Source organism: Vanacampus margaritifer, chromosome 13 (genome assembly GCF_051991255.1).
Source record: "Vanacampus margaritifer isolate UIUO_Vmar chromosome 13, RoL_Vmar_1.0, whole genome shotgun sequence".
NCBI lineage: Eukaryota > Metazoa > Chordata > Actinopteri > Syngnathiformes > Syngnathidae > Vanacampus > Vanacampus margaritifer.
The window spans coordinates 6073074-6096761 of NC_135444.1; the positions used below are offsets into that span (position 1 = coordinate 6073074).

A 23688-nucleotide genomic window follows, 5' to 3' on the forward strand; every position below is an offset into this window, starting at 1 on the left:
TGAATGTGAGTGTGGTTGTTCGTCTCTGTGTGCCCTGCGATTGGCTGGCAACCAGTTCAGGGTGTACCCCGCCTACTGCCCGAAGCCAGCTGGGATAGGCTCCAGCACCCCCGCGACCCTAGTGAGGAAAAGCGGCCAAGAAAATGGATGGATGGATGGACAAAAATAAATATAAATGAAAATAAAAACCATATATATATATATATATATATATATATATATATATATATATATATATATACACACACACATTAAAAATAACAACTTTCCTTTCTTTTCTTCTTCCTCGGGTTTCCTGACGGCCTCACGAGTGGCTGGAAGTGTTCGGTTTAGGTAAACGGTATGGGATTTTTTTTTTCAATAGGTTTTAGGTGAACTAATGAATACACACTCACTCGCACGCACGCACATACACATTATCACCCACATACAAAAAATATATATATATAAAATAAAATAAGGAGAGCAATGATGATGACATGTCAAATCGGTAAAATTACCGAATGAACAATACTGAGCTCTCCAGGAAAAAAAAAAGACAAAAAACGAGATTCAAAAATTTGAAATATAAAAATAGATTTAAGTATCAATAATTTATTTGAATATTTATTATTACTTTTTGAATCACGTTTTTTATTTTATTTATTTTTTACACACATACATATATATATATATATATTGTTTTTTTTTTAATGTATTAAAACATTTTATTATTTTTTTAATTAATTAATTAATTTTATTTTTAATTTTGTATTAATGAATTTGTTTATTGTTTTGGCATTTTTGGTCCTCCGTAGACTAAAGCGTCAAGTTAAATGTAGTGTACCTGTAGAAGGACCACTTGAGCAAAAATTGCCGCGCCGCCTTGGGGAAGCTGGGGCTGCCCTGATGTGGCTTGAGGACCTGAGAGACCACGTTGTCCAGCCAAGTGGCCCACTGGTCCAGAGAACTCTGCTGCTGCAGGGTGACTTTGAAGTCCTGCTCCAGACGCTGCACCACGCTCTCGTCGCACTGGCACACCCACGACGCCTGCTCCTGTGAACACACGACACGCACGCACGCGGTCAATAGGAGCGCACCGCGCCATCACCCGCGTTCGCCCGTCGAGGCCGTCCACAACCTGGACGTTGGCGAAGTCGACCCGGTTGAGGTCGGAGAGCATCTGGTTGATCTGTGAGGTGTTCTGGAGGACGGCGCGCGCTGCCTGTGCCAGGTGATTCAGGCTGGTGTAACGTCTCAGCGTCTGCGCAAAGGCACTCACCACCGCCACCTGATGACAGCACATTACAGGTATCAGTCTACATCTTCTGGAAATGACTTCAACTCGGGCTTTGTGGCTAAAATGGCCTCTTGACCAGTAGGAGGCCTGTAATGTGAATGTGGACAAAAGCGTCACCTTCGTGCGGAGGATTTCTTGAGGGAAGCTGGTCATGGCGCTCGTCAGCCATCCCTCCAGACTCTTGGCAAAGTTCCTGATGGCCTGAGTGAGCGTGCCTGCAGGAGAACAAGCTGGGTTAGAAATGTGCTAATGTGAGAATGACGTGATGGCAACAAATGGCAACGATCCATCTTCATTGACAGAATATACTGACTGGGAACAGGGCGCAGCACATCCGGGATGAGGATCTCCACCAAGGCCTGGTAGAGGATGTGATCGCAGCTTCTCATCCATAGTCGCACTGGTTCGTATTTACAAAGATTCACCAGCTTCTCTCTGGGCAGCACACCTTCCAGTTCGTCATCACTGCACATCAATCAGACCCAAAAAATAAAGAAAAAGAAAAAGAAAAACATCTATATTATTTTAATCAGGGTGAGATTAAAAAAACGTTTGATAAGACCTGCTTTATCAAAACAATTTATAAGACCAATTCAAGCCTTGTTCACTGACCTATTGGGAATGGTGGTGCTATCGTCACTAGATGGTGCTGTTGAGCACCAAAAGGTCTGCCAGAGTTTCTCGATGTAGTGGAACTGGAGGTTCATCACCACATCCAGTGTTGCCTGCGGGGAGGGGAGGGGGAGGAGGAAGAGGGGAGGGCGGGGGAACATTGAGAGGTGAACCATGGCAACCAGACACACAACACAGATCCTGCAGGCAGCTCCCGCTCGCTGTGGGCCCCGGCTGGTTCCAGTGCGAGCCAGCGGGAACACAGCACATCAATCATAGGCACCATCCCCAAAGGTCACATTTAGATTTCATCTCTACTTCAAATTTGAGCTGGATTTCCACACTTTGCTGTGCCACTGGCGACGTGCGGACGTCAGCTCAACCGTGTTATTTTTGCTACATCGTGTGTGCGCATCTTGAACGCAAAAATGAAGACAGAATGTGGTCAAGAGTGGCTAGTTACCAAGGTTATTTTAGTAAAGGGAAAACAAACGAAATAACTACAAATACAACTTTTCGTTAACTAAATAAAATGTTTTTTTTTTTATAAAACGAAAACAAACCACATTTTAAAGTTTATTTATGTCGATATTAACCGGTGTAAGGGTGTTCAAAAGTGTCGCCCAAAAGTGACGTCATCTCGCAGCAGCCAATATTAAAAGCGCCTCCAGGTGGCGTTACTCCCAGGTGACGATTTTGCGTGTTTGACTTTTATATGGGGAAAAAATAGTACACTTTACGAACAGTTGTAAACTTCTCAATAGATATTGAAACCACAAATCCACTTTAGAAGTTGTCAACTTGACAAACCAGGCATCCAAGCTTTATTTAAATAGGGCTGTTATGCAATTACCTAACCTTTACAAGCAGTATTATGGACTGCACTTTTTGCAATTCAAAGACTTACACCTTAAGCAGCAGTGTATTTGATTTGTGGGTGTATTTTTTTATTTTTATTTTTTAAACGTGTATTAATTAAAAAAAAATTTAAAAAAAAAGAAGTTTTTCCTACACAATACGTGGTGTTTTTTAAAAAAATTTTTTAATCATGCACTCAAGTAATACACCATTTCAAAAAAAATACAAAAACTAAAACTTAAGTAATACACGCTTAAAAAATACGAAAACTAATAATAAAACAAAGCATTTTTGAAAAAACAAAAACTAATTACGTCACCCTGAAAATTACTTCAAACTGAACCTGAATTTAAAAAAAACTAAATAAAAACGAACTATAATGAAAATTCCAAAGCTATAATAACCCCAATTACCTTTGCTTAAATAGGACAAACAAATGACAACACTTGGATAGATAAAGTAAACAGTAATAGATAAAGCAATCTTTTTGCTGAGCTGTTAGTCCAACAACATATCTTGTGTTAAGGCATTGGCAACAGTAGAATGACTGTTAGACTCACTCTCTCTATGTGCCTGCTTGCCGCTGGATCTTTTTACACAGCAGCAGTGTAGGCTTCGATCACAAGCTATGTTTTCGAGTCTACTGAGCTGTCGCCATGGCAACCTTGTTTACGGTTGCCCCCAGCAACAGGTCAAACACAGAACTCCAAAACAAAAAGGGAGAATTCCCCATCCCCCTTTGAACAAGCGCAGTTTTTGGCCTCACAGGAAAAACAGCATGCCTTTAAAAATAATAATAATAATGTTTTAATCATACTGTGGAGAAAGTACACGTGCATTGCATATGTCCTGTGGCATAAATGCTCAAACTGTACACATTTCATTCATTTCACTGACCAGCTGCGGTCAATCTGTCTTGAATATGATTTCAAATGAGCATTTCTAGCGCAAGTAACTTTAAAGGCAGATGAGAAGAAGGCTCAGCTAATGAGATAACAGGTCACGGTTGGCTCCAAATGAAGGCAAGCAAGTCAGCAGCGTGAACATTAAACACACGGGAGCCGAGAAGCAGCGCTGCGAGAGCGGCGGACAAAGGCGGAAGGCCGTGAGCCCGTCCGCCGACGAGGCGACACAAAGGCCCGCGGGGAGGCCACCACAAAGACACCGAGATGTCCAGCCAGCGCGCAGAAAGGTTAATTGGCATGTCTTGAAAGGCGCTCGTGGATGAAAAGAAGGCTAGAATAAAGAGAGCATGGGGAGGATGGACAAGGGAGGCCGGCGATAATGCGATAAAGCACTTGGCTGCTTTAATCACACAAGCGGCTGTCTGTTAAGCCCCCTGATTGTAATGTTTCTTATTTCCCTTTTTCATCCTATGGTGGAAGCTAATTCGCAAATTCATGATTGAAGCACTCAAGTGAATTATGCAATCATATGATGTCGGACAAAGCTAACAGAGCAAGCACCTGGTCAAGGCCATGCCAGTAAGAGTCACTTATTTACAAAATGCTAAGTTTGCCACTTTAAAATCAAATAATAGATGAAGGAAATAATGGCTAAGCAATAATGCCACTATCGGCCTTTACAGGTGTACACTCTCAACATCATTTTTATTGTGTTATTTGTTAAGTGTTAATGTTGACAGGTTTCGGTTGATTTTTAGTTAAAGTCTTGTGAGTAAAATTCCTTTGAGTTTTAGTCATAATTTTGCCATCTAAATTGTTTTAGTTTTATTCTAGATTTAGTTGATGAAATGCCCCAAAATGTATAGTCAATGAAAACACCAGGAGACACTTTTGAAATTCAGAAACGACGACTTCACAATGCATTTGCATACATTTACAGAGCATGTGCAGACGCAGCGAGGCTATTTTGATTGAACTGTTTACATAAATACATAACATAGTTATTTTACATGTATTTACACACAAAAATATAAAATATAAAATCAAAAGTGCTATTAGTACAAAAATAAAAAATATTTAAGGCTTGCCGTTGGCCGCCACCTACCTCGCAGTGATCTCTGTAGAGGGTCTGCAGCTTCTTGATGTCGTTCATGCTGATGTGCTCTGGCAGAGGTTGCGTGCCTACGTCAAGAGCGGGAAACTCGGGCAAGCTGTGGGCGGTGTCTGCACCAAGCACACATATTGACCACTTGTTGTTGTTTCTAACCTAATAATGATCACATCTTCTCACGCACTGACCTATGTACTGCTGATGGTGTTGGCTCTGAGCTGCGACAGATTGTTCCGGAGTGTTGTTACAATGTGAGTTCACACACAGGTTGTCAGGCATTCCGTCCACCTTCTGCAGAGGTTTGAACCTACACATGCAGGACATTCGTTTAAGATGACAATAAAAATGGACATCACAGTTGACGACTACTGCACGTGGAACAGAATCCCCAAATAAAATTAAGCTGACATCGTTGCATGAGAAGGATGGATTCGAGGAAGAAGAATGGTTACCTTTGTTTCTGGTGGACAGGCTGCTGCCTCATGGCCATGTACTGGGTGTCCTCTTGCAGCCGGTTTAGCGGCGAGTCTGGCTTCACCCGGATGCCATAATAATGATACTTTGAGTTGCCTCTGGAAGAGTCAAAAGCCCCAAAGCATGTCATCAGCGTAATGGTGGTCATTAGCACGTCGCTAATGTCGAAAAGCATCATCATACTTGTTACATCGCTACTTGATTACTGTTATCGGGAGCATCGGCTTTCATGGGGGAAGAAGGACAAAGTCAAACGTTAGTTGTACCTGGTTCCGAGTCGCCGGGTTCTGAGGCCCATGAACACGGAGCGAATGAGCTTGCCAAAGGAGGCGGCGTTGACTGGATCCAGTTTCTGCTCCTGGCAATGGCGCAAGTAATGGTTATAGAGGGAGCACCGGGGCAGGCTCACACCCTCCGCCGTCTCGTAGTTGTCCAGCAGCCACTGGAGCTAAACGCACAAGAGAAAAATCGGAATCAGCTGACGGAGCAAATGTGCAACGTAGAAGAGCAGGTAAGAAACACACACACAGCAAAGGAAAGATTGATGCATAGCCACAAACACCTGCCATGTCTGTTTTCAGTCAACATTACTGCACAATTTGCAGCCATCATGTCACTGAGGGTGACTTGCACATGTAATTCACATGCCGCCCTAAACCACGACATATGTCGTCTGAGGATGACTGATATATGACACAGATCTTAGACCTGATCCTCTGCCATCATTTTGACATGGAGTTGTTTGTTTATTTGCTACGGGCCGCAGAATTTTGACATTTTCGTCAAAAAGGGGCGTGGCCACCTTCCTTTTAACCCTATTTCAGCAACTACTGGGTGAATCTTCATAAAACAGGTATTGTTGGGAAGGGAATTCAACAAGGATTCCAAATCTGCCTTGAAAGTTGAATATTTATTGAAAATTCTTTGAATGTCTGAACATATGGATACTTTCAAAAAACTACATCTCAATAACGTTTGTGTTTTTGAGAACATATGAGAGATGACATTTCATGAAAAATTTGGTATAGTCTACAGCAGGGGTCGGCAACCTTTACAGTCAAAGGAGTCATTGTAGGCCAAATAAATAACCAAAAATCTGTCAGGAGCCAAAATACTTTAAAGATTGTGATGAAGGAAACAGTAAATTAGCGTTAGTCTGATGTACTGAGGGCCCAAGACAGTGCTAATTTGAGCTACACATAACAGAAAAATATACAGCATCCATTTTTTTTTGTGTACGTGTAATTTTTGTTTTTCATACATTTTTAGACTTTTCTACCTTTCTGTCAAATTTCTTACTTTTTGACAATTTTATGGCTAAATTATGGTTGTTTTTATGGCGCTTTTTTTGTTGCCTTTTTTGCTATCAATTGTAGAAATTTTATGGTAATTTTGGGGATTCTTTCTTGTTTTTTGACATTTTATAGATACTTTCTGAACATTTTCTTTCCTGCCTTTTCTTAAATCATTTTTTCTGCTTTTTTTTTTGGGGGGGGGGGGGGGGGGCAATGTTGTGGACATTATATGGTAATTTTCGAAATTTCGTCTTTTTGTTGTTGACATTTTACTGTTACATTTTAAACATTTTCTTTTCTGCCTTCTTTAAAATAAATGTTCGGACAGTTTGGCCAATTTCATGGACATTATATGGTAGTTTTCTGCGTTTCCTCTTCCTTTTTGGACATTTTTAGGTAATTTTAAAAACGTTTTCATCTACCTTTCGTCTCTTTTTCTGGCGACTTAAAAATTTGGACTGTTGACATTTTTTTAAAATATTTAATTATTCAGTTTTTATCTAAATCATTAATTCATTTGAAGAATACTTTATCAAAAAATATGTATTATAAAAAATAAAATAATTTCTACTAAGTTTTTTTTGTTTGTTTTTTTGAGAGATCCACAATGAGCCACAGGAGAGGGACTAAAGAGCCACATGTGGCTCCAGAGCCGCAGGTTGCAGATCCCCGGTCTACAGGATCAGCCACAGATTTCAAACCCCTCACAAGGTCAATTTCAAGACCAGCTAAATCAAAAGGTTAAAAGGTGACTAAAATATGCACCAATCTCCTAAATGACCCAGAAGCTCCCGAGATGTAAGGATTCAAAGGATGCTAAACCCATTTTTGCTAAAAAATAAAAAAATTTGGCAGGCCATAGCTCCCACCCCAAACCCCTGCTCCGACTGACCTAAAATTTGAAATTTAGTCTTGTGCTATCATTATCAACAAGTACACCAAGTTTCATTTAAATCTGTTTGGCTAAAATGTTGTGTTTTTTTTTTTTTGGAGTGATTTGGTATTATCAACCCCTTGAGTGTTCATTGATAAGCTGTTTAAATAAAACATCCTAAAAAAGTGAAAACATTTGAAATTGAACTTAAGTTACTGCTCTAGCAACTATCTTATACAGCCAAAATATTTCCTGGATTGCTACGATTTCTTCTTGCACAACGGTCTAGAGGCTCATTTCATATGTCATAAGGAGTACTGATCCTGATGTACATATATGAGCCTTTACACATCACAAAACAACATTTTGCCATTGTGATTTGTCTGTGAAATACAGACTCACTGGTGCATTTAATGATCGTGTATGCATCCAAGTTGTCGAAGCATTCTTCATCATAAAGAACCTGGACAGGCTGTTTGTTATGAGCCTGAGTGCACCACTTTTACATCAACACACAAATATTTAGGGGATAAGTACATACAGTAAATCCATGCAGAGTATAGTGTAAAAGATTTTTGAAAGTGGCAGCAAATGAAAGCAAATTGGGGATGGATAATATTGGAACAATAACACATGTCAGTGGGAAAGTGCTGTCAGTCAAGCCGTAGCAGTAGGTGGCGTGTTCACTTCGCAAATGCAAGTCAAAACACACCGCCTACAGGATCAGCCACAGATTTCACCCCCCTCACAAGTTCTCATGTCCATTTCAAAGAAACTTCCAGATGGACTTACATGGCTGTTGAGCAGGCTGCTTTTGTGACTTGCAATTCCTTCAGACTTTTGGAGGTTTTCAATCGCCATTTCAAGCTAAAGAAAGAAGGAGCATGCAAAAAAACGTTGGACACAGGAGGGGGGAGGAGGCAAAAGAGAAAGATAAAAAAAAAAGTCAGAAATAAGCAAGAGTACATTAAAACAGGGAAATAAGACTGTTAGCAAGCAGCCAGATATCTGCATTTCCATTCAAATCAGTCAGTTGCCGCAAAAAACATTATTGCCAAACAAAAGCATGCAAATCAAGGGACCCCGAGTTTAGTTGGCTCTGGCTGCCAGTCAGAAACTTTAATGTATGCAAATAGGACCCACAAACAGGGGCACAGGTCACATCAAGCTCAGAGACAATAGGTCAGCAGTGCCACCCCCAAGTACCACAACAATGCCTTTGGAACACAAAACCCCCAAATACACAAACATACTGTATGGAACTATTTACAGAGTGCATTAAGTGATTTTATCTTTGATTGGTAAAGTGATAGCGACATTCATTTGAGCTGGAGGAAGAAATCAAGTCCCGAAGAAAAGACGTGCTACCGCAGCCAAACTGGAGACAGAAGTAAAAGAAAGAAAAAAAAAAAGAAGAGGCATCGTTCCAAGCCCTAAGAATGCTCCCGAGGGCTCCTGGCCAAATGGTAATGAGCCCCAGGGGTTGCTTTGTTTCGCAGGGCGCTCAAGTGCCTGTGAAAACCTCTGAAACAAGGCATGGCTGAATTATTCAAGCCAGTGTCCCGATTTTACAGGCTGTGCGGGATGGCCCAACTCGAGCTGCTGTAATGTTTGCCACCTTTACATCCCCAGGGTACCCTTCGGAACGGGATAGACTATTCTGCCACTGTCATAAGGATGCTACAGCAGTTTACCTGTGGGTGGTGTTTTGCTTTAACTAGCCTGGCAGTATTTTGAGCCTAAACTGGGCTATGCTCTTTAAGTGTGATAACTAAGTCAATTATGAATATATTTTCACTTTCAACCACTCAAAATGTTCAGTGTAATTAGACCTATCCATACATATGTTTTTTTTTGATGCCCTCAACGGGCAATATAAACAGCATTGTGCTATGAACAAAACTAATAATGCTGGATATATATTTATATATTTTTAAAAAATCTAATTGGTGTATTTCATATGGCACAATTAGAGCCTTGAAAAAGTCAATAAATTATAATAGAATTTTTTATTCTTGCCTGTTTTTTTGACAATGACAGTTTTACTGAAAACTCACCGCCCCAACTTCTATATTTTCATGCCTCTGAGACTCAATTAAGGAAATGTATCAGTAATCACGAGAATTTCTTTTTAACGTATCAGGTTTACAGTACATTAAAAAAAAAACTTGATTTATGATGGCAGTCAATGTGACGAAAATGGGTCATTTCATGAAGAAACATAGCATAAATCTCTCTCTCCCATTTGCAATAAATTACAAATTACCGCTTGGTGCCATTTTGAACCGATACATGTTTTAACAATCCTCTTGAAATTTCAGCTACCTAAGTGTATTTTTTCCCCTGCTTTCTCTTTGATAAAACACATCAAAAAGCCCCAAATGGGGCACAATACCGCCCAATGGGAAAATTTTGGAAGGACCTTCTCGAGTTACTGTATATTGCCCGAAATCAAATAAAGAAGTTCCAGCACATCCTCAATGTGGTAATCAAGATTGTGGCCAAAATGCGTCACATTACAATTACATGGTGACGCATGCTCACATTATAATTTGCTTAAACACCAGCAACACCCCCTGAGTTTTTCGTGTTATTATTATCGCACTGGCATGGACAAAGTGCTACGAGAAAGCTGATTACATGTTGCTCACCATGGCTGAAGACGAACGAGAGGAGTGCGATATATGGTTGCGGCTTCCTTCCATGTTTCCTCCATGGATCAAATAGGTGCTGCCGCTGGAGATGATATGGCTGCTGCTTACGTCCATGGCGATGCCCACCATGCTATGAGGAGGCACCCCGCCACTGGCAGAGGAGACCACGGTGGCAACGTGAGCTCCGCCGGCCTGCGAGTCAAAGTACGGCCCCCCGCTGCTCTGTCCGTACAACTGAGCCTCCGGGTTGTAGTAGGCCGTACGACTGGGAGGAATCACTGTGGTTAGCATGCAGCAAGGACATCCGCTCACAATGAAAATCGTAAAGTGCAAAATCTCTCTAGTGAAGTATATCAAGTTAACATGAAAATGAATGCGTGTACTCAAGGCTAAGAAGTAATAGATGATACAGTGCTATCATGTATGCTTGCTGGTATTTATTTTGTTCAATGTGTAACAACACTGTAAATGTGAAGTGATGCAACAACACTTACATTGTTCCATTTGTGTAAACAGCCTCTCCACCTTCCCCCACATAGTGCACCTGCGACGGATAGACATGTTGTGACTGCTGCACCTACAAAGAATAAACACAAAATCAAAGCAGAGCAATTTTAAACTTTTTTTTTTTTTTTAATAAACCATAGTGGAAAGTGTCAAGTACCCACACTGTGTGCTTTTAGCCATTTATAATTATATTCAGTGGGAAAAGTCTACCATTTTTTTGTTGTTGAATTCTGTCATCAAAATGAAAGCTTGTTTGGTTTCTTGCATGAGATTACAGAAGCATGGAACTGCTAATGTGGAGTACTGTAAACATTTTTGACTGGAAAATACGCTTCAATGTATTTAAATACATACAAACGTATTTGTAGGCTAAATGTTAAAAACGTAACCTTTTTTCCCCATAAGGTACCCTGTGGAATTATGGGAAAAGACATAATAATAAATCATACAAATTCTGAATAAACAATGTTTCTTTACTGCATTTTCCAACATATTGTTATAGTCTAGGTCAAATGCTAAAAAAGAAAATATCTTTTAACTTCTGCATGCGCAAGTCAATAACCTGTGGCATTAGGGGAAAAATGCTGAATTTTTAGCATTTAGCCAACAAGTATTTTTGAACCACTGATCTGAATATATGACTGGTAGCTGATAGCCCATACACCCCTGTGAAAGCCGTTGAAGCCACAGGGCGGCCATCTTACTTCTCCCATTTCGCGAGCAGACTACTGTATAAAGTTACTATACGTACAGATATATACAGCTCGTAGTATAAGGCTGGGGTCATTATTATTTAACAAGGAAAAAAATAAATAACATTTAACAAGTGGACGGTATGTGCTGCTTTGAAGACCCCCTTTTTCTTTAATCGCTCAGTTCCTTAGACCCTAATATTAGATTTGGCAGAGGTTATTATTCTTTAACTTGTTTGCTCCAAAAAAAATGTTTTTTTTTAATGCTAGATCATACGGAAGGCTTTGATGCAGCCTCTGACCTTAAGAGTTCGCTTAAAGAGATGGTAGATATTACAAAAAACAGCCAGCGGGTGGCAGCAGAGTATAAGAGATCAACCAGGGCCATGTTGCAAAAAAGCATTTTTCCCCAGTGTTTTAAAAAAAATTGTTAATAATGAGGAAACTTAGCTATATCCTAATGCTAACTGCTTCAAAACGGACACATGTAGAAATATACTTTTTTCCATGTTTTCATAGTAATAGAACACAATATTCTGTTAAATCAGTCAAAATCCAGCAAAACAGCCGGGAGTGAAGGGGGTTTCCTCCTGCAAACATCATTAAGCATATAATTTATACATGTATTTAAGGCAAGTTGTAAAATGTCTGAAGTCTTCTTGTTTAACAAATTTAAAACATCATAAATAATGCTGCTTCTACTAAGTACTGTCTCAAATATTTTCCAATTTTGATACTGTAAATGTATAGGATCGTATGCCGAGAAACGTTTCTTGGGAGTAAAATGGTGGCCTCGCGCCGTGGCTTCAAAAGTCTTGGCCTATCGGCTATCCAGTAATATACACAGATCAGTGGTTTGAACCTACAAATACATTTAAATGTATTTACAAATACGTTAAAACATATTTACAAATAATATTTGCCAGAGAAAAATGATTACTCCACATTGGCAGTTCCGTATGAAAGCGTCAATAAAATACCAACTTTAAAATCGAAAAATAAACAGAGTGGTTATTATTTAAACTTAAAAAAAGCAGCTTTTCAATTGGTGTGCAAACAGTGCGGTTCATTCCCAAAAGAAAAAGAAGGCTGTTGCCTCGTAGACAGAAGAAGTGACAGTGAAGCTAGTAAGACGGCGTTCATGCAAGTAGCTCTGCTGGGAAATATTTAGGCACGTGTGTGTGAAAAGCTACCAACAAAAGTTAGAAAACTCAGTTTTCATGCGCAAAAATGTGCAGCTAAGCCTGATGCCATTTCTCAGTGTATGTCGTGTGGACAAAAATGGCAGCAAAAGAATTGTGCAGCCAGCATGCCAAGACCCTCATCATAACACAACTATCCCAACAGATTTCCAAGAACCAATGCGTGGTGCAAAGACACAGGCAGTGGGCCAGGCTCAGCCAGAGAAAGACACTTGTGAGCAAAGAAAGCTCGAGTAAGCATTCAGCTTTCAATCAGCAGCTTTCAGTTAATAATTGACTGCAAGGCCATGAGCAGAACGATATGTGCTCAATATGTCATCCTCACAGTCTAACCTGAATGCAAAGTTTGACCCCAATTTAATATAAATACAAATAATACTTTGCCAACATACTACTCATATACATTTGTGGCCTTGCTCATGAAGAACATAAGGCTCGGTATCAGAAGTTTAAGGGCCAGTGGGTATATGACTACGTCGTTCACAGCACTGTGTTTGTATGTACAGCACTGTGTACCTGTGGAGGCACCTGTTGAGCCCTGGATACTGAAAGCTGCTGTACTTGTCCTCCCTTCTGAACTGAGCCTGTGGTTTGTACCAGCGCTCTCTGTGTAGATACAAGACATATCTCCATTACAAAGGTATGCATGTTGCACATGGCCATATTGTCCCCAACAGATTCCATTCCTTAGAAAACGGAAAACAGTATGGGGGAAAAAACATTCCTATTTATAGACAGGTGTTTTTAGATCATTTACGACAACAAAAGGCCTGGCCTGGCTTCCAAAATGTCGTATTCCGTAACAGTCCAGTTCTAGCCAGCCGGCTTGTGTTAGCATCCTACCTGTTGGGAGGCTGGGACAGGCTGTACCACGGGGGCCTGGGCTGATGATGACGTCCGCAGCGCCGCCACGCTGGGCGAAGTGTCGGAGCCGCCCTCGGAGCTCTGCATGCTGCTTTGTAGGGAGGCCAGGATCAAGCAAGAGAAGAGAAAAGGGGTTTGGAGAAACAAGAATTCATGAAAGATTCCATTTTCAACTGTGACTTGTCACTCCAGTTACTGCTTTCTAAGTTTTCTGGCAAGCACTAGTCGTGTTTCCCCTGATAGGGACACTCCAAAAACGACCTAAGGGGAGTTTGTGGTTCAGCACTTTCAGCTGATATAATGAGACTAACCTTTAGCCTTAATCACTAGCAAACGAAGCAGCCCAACTACACTATAGAATGTGTTATTTAAACTCTCCAGACAGTACACACTCGGGCAGGTATTTTACAGTAAAAATAAAAGTTCCTTGAGGGAAGGAAAAAAAACTTGGCTGCTTCCTATTGACCAAACCAAAAGGGGCCACTCAACTTTCTTTTGGCTAATAATGTGCACTGCATAGAAAAAGTACAGACAGAAAACACAGTGACACAAAGGCCCACTGAAAAAAAGGCAAAGTGGGAAAAAGTGTGAGCAATGGGGGCTATGAGATGATCCAAATGACAATGGGGAGTATGAAAAAAAACTTCCCTTCAAAAAAAAGTATAATGAAATGAAGGGATGAAAATGACAACGGATCTGCAGGGCCAAACAGGGTCCTGATGATATCCAGCGCTTGTTTGGAACCAGAGGTACTCTCTTAGGGCCCAAATAATCCAGCTGATGTGAGGAAATTCCTCAATGCTTTGCAAACGTATTTTGGTTGCCATGGTGAAGAATCCATGGCAACCACCCCCAACTCAAACCTCTCCTCCCTCCCTGTTCACCCTTACCCCCACCCACCAACCTCCGCCTTTCTTTTTTTTCAAGAACTTTGGAGTGTGACTGCAAAGAGTGGGGGAGGAAGGCAATGAAGATGCTCTAGGGTGGGTTGGGATGCTTTCATTTAATGAGCGGTATTAAAGGCAGTAAGACCGGTTGGACAATGTGTGTTCTGTGTAGGTCAGTGATGGGCAACTTAAATGCTGGAGGGGGCCACGATTTTTCATCAGTGCTATTCGGGGGTGCAACCTCGGACAATACACTTCCAAACCAGATGTATGACCAAAAAAAAGCTATTTTAGGTATGGACAAAATGCATGCTCTTAATATATTTCATTTTTGATAATAGTGTTGATAAACGCTATTTCTTCACATACCAGATATTCACACACAAATGCTATAGTTGCATCAGGCATACATGTAAAATAGCAATAATAAAATATGTATTTTATTCTTAAAATAAAATAAAAACTGTGAAAAAATTTGTTTATTAATAAAGCTGATGTTCAACTTTCTTCTTCCACTCTTTATTGCATGCAGGGGACCACACTGCCCCAAGAGGCCAAGACATGCACAGCAGGAACAACTGTTAATGTATTTTTTATGGCTATTATTTTACTTTGTTACTAATTTATTTTCTATAGTTGAGTTCTAGAAGCTGAATAAACACAAAGCTTTGAAATCAATGAATAATCATCTTTTTAATTCTTGATTTCAATATCAAAGTAATTGTGATTATTACTATGTCTATGATCGCCCAGCCCTACACTGTAATTAGCAGAGCAGTGTATGGGACATGCCAAAATCACATATATACAATGGAGAAAAAAATTATCTAAAATAGTATGTGTGAAAATGTTTGGTCGCTTCTATTAAGATTAAGAAAATGTTCATGATAACTGAGTGATTCTGATGACAACACCAAGGACTATTGTGATATTAACTCTTCTTCTACAATGTGATTTAAAACAAACTTGAGTATATTGTCTGCTATCTTAAATTGGGGTTTGGGGCTGGGGAACTTTTCATTATAATTAATCACACAAAGTGTCCATGCCATTAATAATCCACAGAATCGTAGGAGAGTACTTTGCAATAGTGAGGACTCAGCAGAGGGGGAAGTATGTCATCTTCAAGATCGAAAACAATACATGATGTGGGTGTGCCACCACTGGCTTTTCCGCAAGAACAAGCCATGACTAATAGACTGAAAGAGTATGTTGAAATATCAGTGTGTGTGTGTGTGTGTGTGTGTGTGTGTGTGTGTGTGTGTGTGCGCGCGTGTGTTTCACGTCAATTTACATTTTTACATTAACATTTTTTACTCCTTTATTCTTTTATGTATGCCAACAAAGAGTAAACCGCAAAAAGTAAAAGTGCTGCGCTTCTTGTTCAACATCCTAAGGAATGGAATTTGCAGAGAGTGTAAATTAAGTTCTAAATATGCTAGCAACAAATACCCCGCTATAGATCTTCAAAACTGATTTTAAAGTAAAATCCCTAAAGCCTGAAAAGCGGATTGGCTTATTTCATGCATTTAAAAAGAGCATGCCCATTCAAGTGCCGGATTTAATAAGTAGAGTATAAGGAAGTGTGCCAAATTGGCTGCGTTTAAAAAAAGAAAGAAAAGGAAAATGGAATCATAGGGGAGGGTGTCACAGGAGGTGAAAAGTCATGCAAACTTCCCGCCTGGTAACTCGTGCAACACTGCAGGAGATGGGAGAACATGACTGCAAAATGCTCCTGTGGATGGCCTGCTGTTTGGGGCGAGGCCTCAACGCCTCCAGCCCAACACATTCTCTTCCACACGAGCAGCTTTTCATGAAAGGTCCGTGAGACATGTTCATGCCAATGCTGGATGACAACTTAAAATAAAACAACAGCCTTTCAGAGTTTTAAAAAATGCTTTAAAAAATAAAAAGTATTTTATAAGGCTTACAAAAGGTCACCAATTCTGCAGCCTCTAATGCAGACAAGATTTAAACATGTGCATCTGACAGTTCAAACTTGAACAGGACTCAATCAGAGAAAAACACATACAGATGTTCAATTAAATGAAGGCGCTCACAGTCTTGGCTCGTGTTTGCACTGGCTCACATTGTTTGCAGAGCAACAACCGTTGCCAGGGGCAACAACGTCCACTCCCGTTTCCAGGAGCCTGTTGCTATGCAACCAACAGAATACTTCCCAAACCAAACAATGCCATCCCCCCACCTGATCCGTCTCTCTCACACTAAGTAGAAACTTACAACAATAAACACTATGTAAGCTATTAATTTCAGACACAGGGAGACACGCAGCTATTCCTGTGGTGCTATTATTAAAAAATGTGTAGACTTTGTGCTGCTTTAGACTTGATTGAAGAGGACAGGATGAGGAGCGCTCTGTGGTGGTCGGAGGCAGGAAGGAGGAATGTTTAAGTAATCAAGTGTAAAACAGCCTATTCTTCAAGGTTGTTTTACATTCATGCCAACTGAACACTAACCAAAGCAAAGTCAGATCTCTCCAAAGTTACTTGCACCAAGACAGAATAGTCAAACCGTTTGAGGAGTTTGTTGTTTTTGTTTAAACAGGAACAGACACTTGTTGAATTTGAATACAGACATCAATGCAGACACGTTTAATGAGAAACAGGTTGCTGGTGAGGATATTCTATATTTGGGAATTCCATGTGTTCAATCAATAACTTTCTAATTCAAGCAGATTACAGCTGGGGCCTGCAAGGGAGCACTTTGATTTCATGAAATTACACGTGCACACGCTCACACAAAAGCCTGCATTAAGATGATGGCGATTTGCACAAAAGAGGCTGTTTTTTAAGCCGTCTCATTAATTCATGGCTAATCCAATCGCAGTGGCTCGTAGGGGTGCAGATGGCAGGGGAGTCAGTCGGAGCAAATCAGCCCACCCCCCCCCCCCCCAAAAAAAAATCTTCGACTGTCACCTCCCCACCTCAGGTCATCAGCAACCTGGCCACTCCGTCACCATGCGCACTGCAGCCCTGACAGTCACAGCCAGATCAAACTGTTGCTATGGCGACGGTGCGTTTGCCCAAGCTCTACACTAGCAACTTCCTCCCCCACCGCTGTACCGCTTCTAACCCTTTCCAGATTTCTAGAACTACCCTGTCAAGTCACTACACCCCGCCCACCTCCTCTTCACTACTACGCATATTGGGATGTAGCCTGAAGCGGGACACACCTGAAACTTGTTTTTAAAGTCTGTTGTAACTCACACAAATATGTTTCATGAAATACTTGCTAACTTATTTATGAATGATAATTCAATAGAAAATGTGATTGTGTCAAGCAAATTAAATCCAAGATTAAATTCACAGAACATTACCAACACATGTTGCTGCTCACCAGATGTTCCAGATGGCCAAAAAGCACAAAATGATAAGAGTCAACATACTGTCCATCACATCTCACAAATACTATCAATTTTCAGTCAAGCCAACACTTGTTAAATTGCCCCCCCACCCTACAAGTTATATTCTTTATGCACCCCTGCTATTCACGGGAGATTGAATTGACAAAATCCACTTATAATTGACAGCCATTGAAATTTGGGCTAATAATTAAAACACACTGATACACTGACCAAAACCCAGAAAACAGGTGAACCATGATTGGTCATTGCCAGGGAATTTAAGCACTCTGATGATTGAGCACATTCAAAACCTGAATATAGGCAGTATTTCGGCTTTTAAAGGCCATGTTATCACGCGCAAAAACACAAACAACACCCCTGGGTTCGCACTTTTGTAACTGGAATATTTGTTCATATTAACCCATTCAGAGTTTCTCAATTGAACGGGGCATTGTCTGTTCGCAAGGAATCTTGGCTTTTGGAGTCCAGGTAAGACTTGTATGCGCGGCGCCATCCCACTTGCTACTTGAATACATTGATTTCTCTGCGCCCTTTTCATGTTATTTTCTGTCTCTACGGCGAAAATGCCGCAGTGTGTATATCTGCTCACATACATATGTGAAACCCACCGGAAATACTCAAGCAGAGGCAAACAAACATGCTAACGCAGCGAAGAAACTTTATTTAGTGTTGTGAGTGACATAAATTTAATGTCTTATATTGACCGTAGAGTGTTAAAAGAGGAAATGACGTCTATTTGCGTAATGCTGTCAAATTGAGCACATACAGGTGTAACTGTTCCATCATGCATGTTAACAGGTTATCCCAAATGTTTCAGAAAACAAATTTTGACCCAAAGCCAAATATTGACTACATGTAAACGTAGTCATAGTCATTCTCAGTCAACAGCATGTGGCAAAATGGCCGCCCTCTAAGATGGGTAAAAACAGGTAGATTTTGCTGCTTAATTTATATTCCATAGAATGCAATATTATTTAGAATGCCGTGTTCAGACTGGCGGTGGCGAACAGAACACAGTCTATTTGTTCCCACTCTAAACAGAGTAAAATTGACACTATTCAGAGTAAATTTTACTTCAAGTATTTTTAGTGCACAGGAAATTTCGTACATTTTTAGGGATGGACCGATAATCGGCCTGGCCGATAATCAGCTATGAATATCGGCACCGGCCTCTTTTTTGTGTTTTGATGGCTGATAAATTAAAAACTGTTATTTTTGCTCCAACAGGCATTTTTCTCCTTCGTCTGTTCTGAGTCAGCAGCTGTTAGTGATGTGACGTTCGCAAACGAATCGAGTCTTTTGAACGGCTCTTGAATGTGAACGATGGGAACCGAGTCTTTATAATGAGCCGTTCAAGGTTCTGTGATTGTTCCTCACCTGTTGAGGTATTTTGTTTTTTAAATATTTTACTCTCTTCCAAGTATAAAGTTTACTCTGTTTAGACTGGGAACGAATAGTCTTTTTCAGAGTAAAATTTCATATATCTTAAAAATAATAATAATAATAATAAACTAGTAAAATGTACTCAAAAAATGTCCTTCTAAAATTGACTTAGAATTTCTGAGTGAAAAAAAATTGTCTTTTGTCATGGGACAGTCCTATTCTCCTAGCCTGGCAATAGCCGGATTGATTTGTGCTTCACTCGACGGAGTTCTCCACAATATGAGTCTGGGACTGCCCCGCGTTGATTTGCTCGGGAAAGTCGGGGCATTCTGTACAACACTCCGAGCTGATTGGACGAAGCAGAATCGTGTGCATGTCTACCTAACTTTTGTTTCGACTAATCACGGGGCAAAGGATGAAAATGTCATCACTGACTGTTGTGACTAACTGATATCTTGGCGTTGAGTTTATGCCGGTTTATTGCCGGTTTTGCAATATTGATATGCGGATACAAGAGACTAATTCAGCGAGAACAGAATTAATTGCAGCGTCCACGCATTCGTCCATCGATGTCGCCATGTTTGGTTTGTTTCTTCCCACGGCTTTGCCACTTCTTGTTTTCGCCACAGCTGCATATCCCGCCCCCAAATACAATGTCAATCTGTGATTGGTCCGAACCACCAGTGGTTCGTATCGGTGGAAATCAATGGGAGCAGTACAAGATGGATTCCCGGGAGTTTGTGAACTCACAAATACCACGAGAATACATCTTGCGAGAGCAAGGTTACTGTTCTCCAGTACACAGTAAAAAATACTTTGAGTAAAATTTACTGTACAGAATTTTCTGTTATTGCAAAGAAAATGAAAATTTGACTTGACTTCTCCTTTAACTGACAGTGATGTTCCCATAGTGCGAAATGGTCTCAAATTGTTCTCAAATAAATCTCCCCAATGAAAGATTTCCTGAACCAAAGTGGAAGATCCAGAATTTGAAAAATATAGTCTACTTGTTGGCAAGAGCGCTCACGCTTTGGATGACTTTGTTGCAAGTTTTGAAGCCGAATAAACATCTTCCAACAAAGCAGAAAGTCCATTGAAGAAAGAAAAAGTGAGGAGAGAATGGGGGGCTCCAGTTATCCCTGCCAGAAGGAGGGGGAGGGAATCATCATTGTAATGCAAATGTCACTGCCTTGTCCGCTGTTTGTGGCAGGAAATTTAATTAGCAGTTGTGTAGCCACGATACAAACAGGTGGAATGTAAAGATTCCACCCGCTGATGACACACACACGCAAATAGGAGAGACAGACTAAAAAACATTTCATTTCACAACCAGTTTCAACTTGTTACCACAGTGTATGTACCAATCAGTGTCAACGTTTGGCATATGACAATATGTGTTGCTTTGTATCCTAGCAACGGAAGCCCACAATGATTTGCAAAATCACTCCAATCCTGTAAACTCTAGTCTAGTTCCACTGAATCTTAAGGGACTGTCACATTAATTAAAACTCTTTCCTATGGTGAAACTGCCACAATAACACGTCCAAACTGTATGCTTAATTTCCACTTAATAAGCCCCGCAAGGCATTCTCTTGTCTGTGAGGACATGCTTTTCACTTCAGTTACGGCAAAATCTATTAAACAAAACTCATACTAAACAGCAAAGGGTGCAAAAACAGTTCAGACGTCAAATTAGGAAGTGCAACGTTGTATTAGTACGATCGAGCGCACACAGCAATGACACTGATGACACTGACTCTATATCTGTAAGCTGGAGAGCGGAGCGAGCGCTTCTCCCTGGGGCTGCGGCGGGCCTCATCAAGATCAGCTAAATACAGCATCAGCAAACACACATGCAGATCATGTGACTAAAAGCTGTGACAGGTCACCCGCTGCTGTCCGAGGGACCACTGCAGCTGTCCTCCTGAGAGCTACACTTTACGACACACGCGGGTTCGAACCGTATAGGATTGGGAATAATACGCCCCAATAAGGTGCATTCATGCCTGTCAAATAATTTTCAACAGTTTGAAAAACAAATCTGCTCATCATAAGCACAAGCACCAAGACATACATCAACGACACTTAATTGAATTATCCCATTGAGGCGCTTTTTCTTTGTGGCCTGCCTCTGCAAGCAAGAAATATGCACTCTAACCACACAGCGAGATGAAAATAACCTGATTAAACCACTGCCATTGAAAAGAATAACATTTTGCGTTCCTCTTTCTTTCCATGACTTGGGTGTATTTGTGTGTCAAGTTGCCATGTAAACATAACATTGTCACTCACACATCGGGGGTTGGAGTAACTGACTTTCTTTGCAGGCAGCTTTTTGGGAGATATTGGAAAGGGATTCTGACATGCCACTGAGTTCATGAGCATTTTCAAACAGAATACAGTGGAACCTCAAAAGTCAAACAATTTGAAGTTCAACCAAAACTTTCTAGTCTCTTTAAAAAAAGTCACTCAAGGGTTGAGGAGACAACCCACAACTTCAGATTGGGGAAAACAGCCCACAGGTCCTACTGTGTGTTAGTATAATCGCTCGTCAGCTGGAATTTTCAAACTCAAAGAGTTTGGTTTCTTTTTGGATACAAGCAAACAATAGGAGTGGCATAGCTCAGGTGGTAGAGTGGCAGTCTCCCAAAAAGGTCATGAGTTCGATCCTCAACCCTTGTGTACCTTTTTTTTTAATAAACCAGTAAAAAATTAGACAAAATATCCCCTTGCAAAATTGACTTAGAATTTCTGAGTGAAAAATCTTAAATAGTTTTTTTGTCATGGGATAGGCAAAATCCCTTGTATACACAATACTTTTGAGTAAAACTTACTCTGAATATTTTACTCTCTTCCAAGTGTAAATTTTACTTTTATTGTTTAGAACGGAACCAAATAGACTCTGTTTATAATAAAAATGTACTCTACAGAATTTACTGTTAGTTATTATTGTGCACTGTTAATATGAAATAAATCTTAACAAAGCATATGGCATAAATGAAAGTCATTGGGTACATCAGTACTGATTACACAACTGAAAGTTTGACTCAAGTGATTATTCAGAGCGGGGCTTAATTAGATACACTTTCATGCTGCAAAGATTCTTCTTGATGCTTCAGTGGTAAGCAGCATTACAAATGACCGAGCACCTGACAGCTGTCTCTGAAAAGATCCTTCATTAGAATCACTGTCCCCCTGGAGACAAACAGAACAGACTCCCGGGGGAATTCACGTAAGGAAAATGCAGCCACATTGTACAACTAATTTTAAAAAAAAATAGATAGAAAAATAAATATAGATTTCTACACACTTCTAAAGGACTTTTTGAATACTTGATTATAGTTTGTTCCCATTTGGCCACGGAAACTATACTAACAACCATATTACAATTATTAGCCATGTGAGGTGCATTTAAATAAACTAAAGGTGTCCATAGTTTTTACTTCATAGCCACAACATGCTGTATGTGAAGTGTACATTAGATGGCTTTGGTGAAAGCTCAATACTGTAAGTCCATTCCTCTTGTGTCTTAAATCACTTATATGCAATATAGTGTTGGCATCACAAGTCAAAATGGCGGTCAATTAGGTGAAAGAAATCTCTCTGCTCATTGAACTTGTGAGGATTATTTTGATTTTAAAATGTGATGAGTTGCCGTTTGACTACTATAACAATCTGTGTGGTTGGTATGACAGTCACAGGCAAAAGCAATACAATATGCCGTTTGTTTTCACCGTAAGGAAGCATTTGCATTGCGCCGTATTGGGGAAGTATCAGAAATGTATCAGGAATTGTCAATTGTTGTCTGCCCCATGTGTTAAACTAGCAGTTGTTTGAATGTTTGTAATTACCAAAACATCTACGCTAAATTCCGCTAGTCCCTCTGTGGTATTTCACATTATATCTTATCAATAAGCTAGCAGACTTCTGTCTTTTGTTTCTGTTGTCATTTTGTAGTACGTGTCAATTTTACAGTAAGGCAGTAAGTACTGTGGATGTGACCAACAAATTGAAGCAAGCATGCTTTTTGAGAATAATAGTGATGCAAGTGTGTTAAAGCATATGAAATTAAAAGAATATATCAAAATAGGCTAACTATAAAAATGTTCACCTATTGGGGGTGGGTCTGGGTGAAACGCCTTGCGATAAACGGGGTTTCACCTTGTATCTTTATATGCATTATATACATTTTTCGTGTAAACGCTTATAGAGTAGAAAAACACCGAGCAGTGGAAAGGAACACTATAGCGCCACCTAGCTGAAACATAACAACTTCTTGGGCGTCTTTCATGTAAAAACGGGTAACGTGATTGATGATTTTCCTTTAAAGGCATTAAGTGATCTTACTCGCGAAGCAAAAGTTGACAGGAGCCGAGGAGCTGTCGTCGAACTGAGCTATTTGAATTCAGGTGTTAGAAAGACACGAGCTGACAGCAACAACAAGTTTGTGCCTACTCGAGCCCCTACTCGCACTAACTTTGCTAAGGCTAACCCGGCTGCCACCTGCTTGCACTCCACACCACAAGTTAGTCGACCAAGACATGGCTGCCGCTAACAAACGAAACGACAAACGAGGCTATCCACATTAGCAGCAAGCTAAAAGCAAGGAGGGTTACGTTAGCCAGACGCTGCTTGCTGCCGCGCACAAAAGCGAGCGAGCGAGAGCGCCTTCGCGTCTCCACACAACATAGCAACAAGTGGAAGTG

At 40.4% G+C, this 23688-nt stretch overlaps 1 protein-coding gene across 9 annotated transcripts in view; it reads right to left on the reverse strand.

The window, feature by feature from the left end:
* rfx2 (regulatory factor X, 2 (influences HLA class II expression)) overlaps positions 1-23688 on the reverse strand; it is a 28035-nt gene that overhangs the window by 2032 nt on the left and 2315 nt on the right. For 3 of the 9 annotated variants that reach the window (XM_077583935.1, XM_077583932.1, XM_077583937.1), the window contains exons 2-15: positions 13307-13418; positions 12980-13069; positions 10557-10639; positions 10060-10327; positions 8201-8275; positions 5506-5687; positions 5218-5337; positions 4954-5072; positions 4760-4878; positions 1892-2004; positions 1593-1744; positions 1397-1494; positions 1121-1270; positions 827-1035 (exon numbers count right to left, since the gene is read on the reverse strand). In XM_077583935.1, the coding sequence (XP_077440061.1) occupies positions 827-1035; positions 1121-1270; positions 1397-1494; positions 1593-1744; positions 1892-2004; positions 4760-4878; positions 4954-5072; positions 5218-5337; positions 5506-5687; positions 8201-8275; positions 10060-10327; positions 10557-10639; positions 12980-13069; positions 13307-13418 (1890 nt within the window). The remainder of the gene's footprint in view (positions 1-826; positions 1036-1120; positions 1271-1396; positions 1495-1592; positions 1745-1891; positions 2005-4759; positions 4879-4953; positions 5073-5217; positions 5338-5505; positions 5688-8200; positions 8276-10059; positions 10328-10556; positions 10640-12979; positions 13070-13306; positions 13419-23688) is intronic. The other 6 variants (XM_077583934.1, XM_077583936.1, XM_077583939.1 and 3 more) reach the window with 3 other exon arrangements.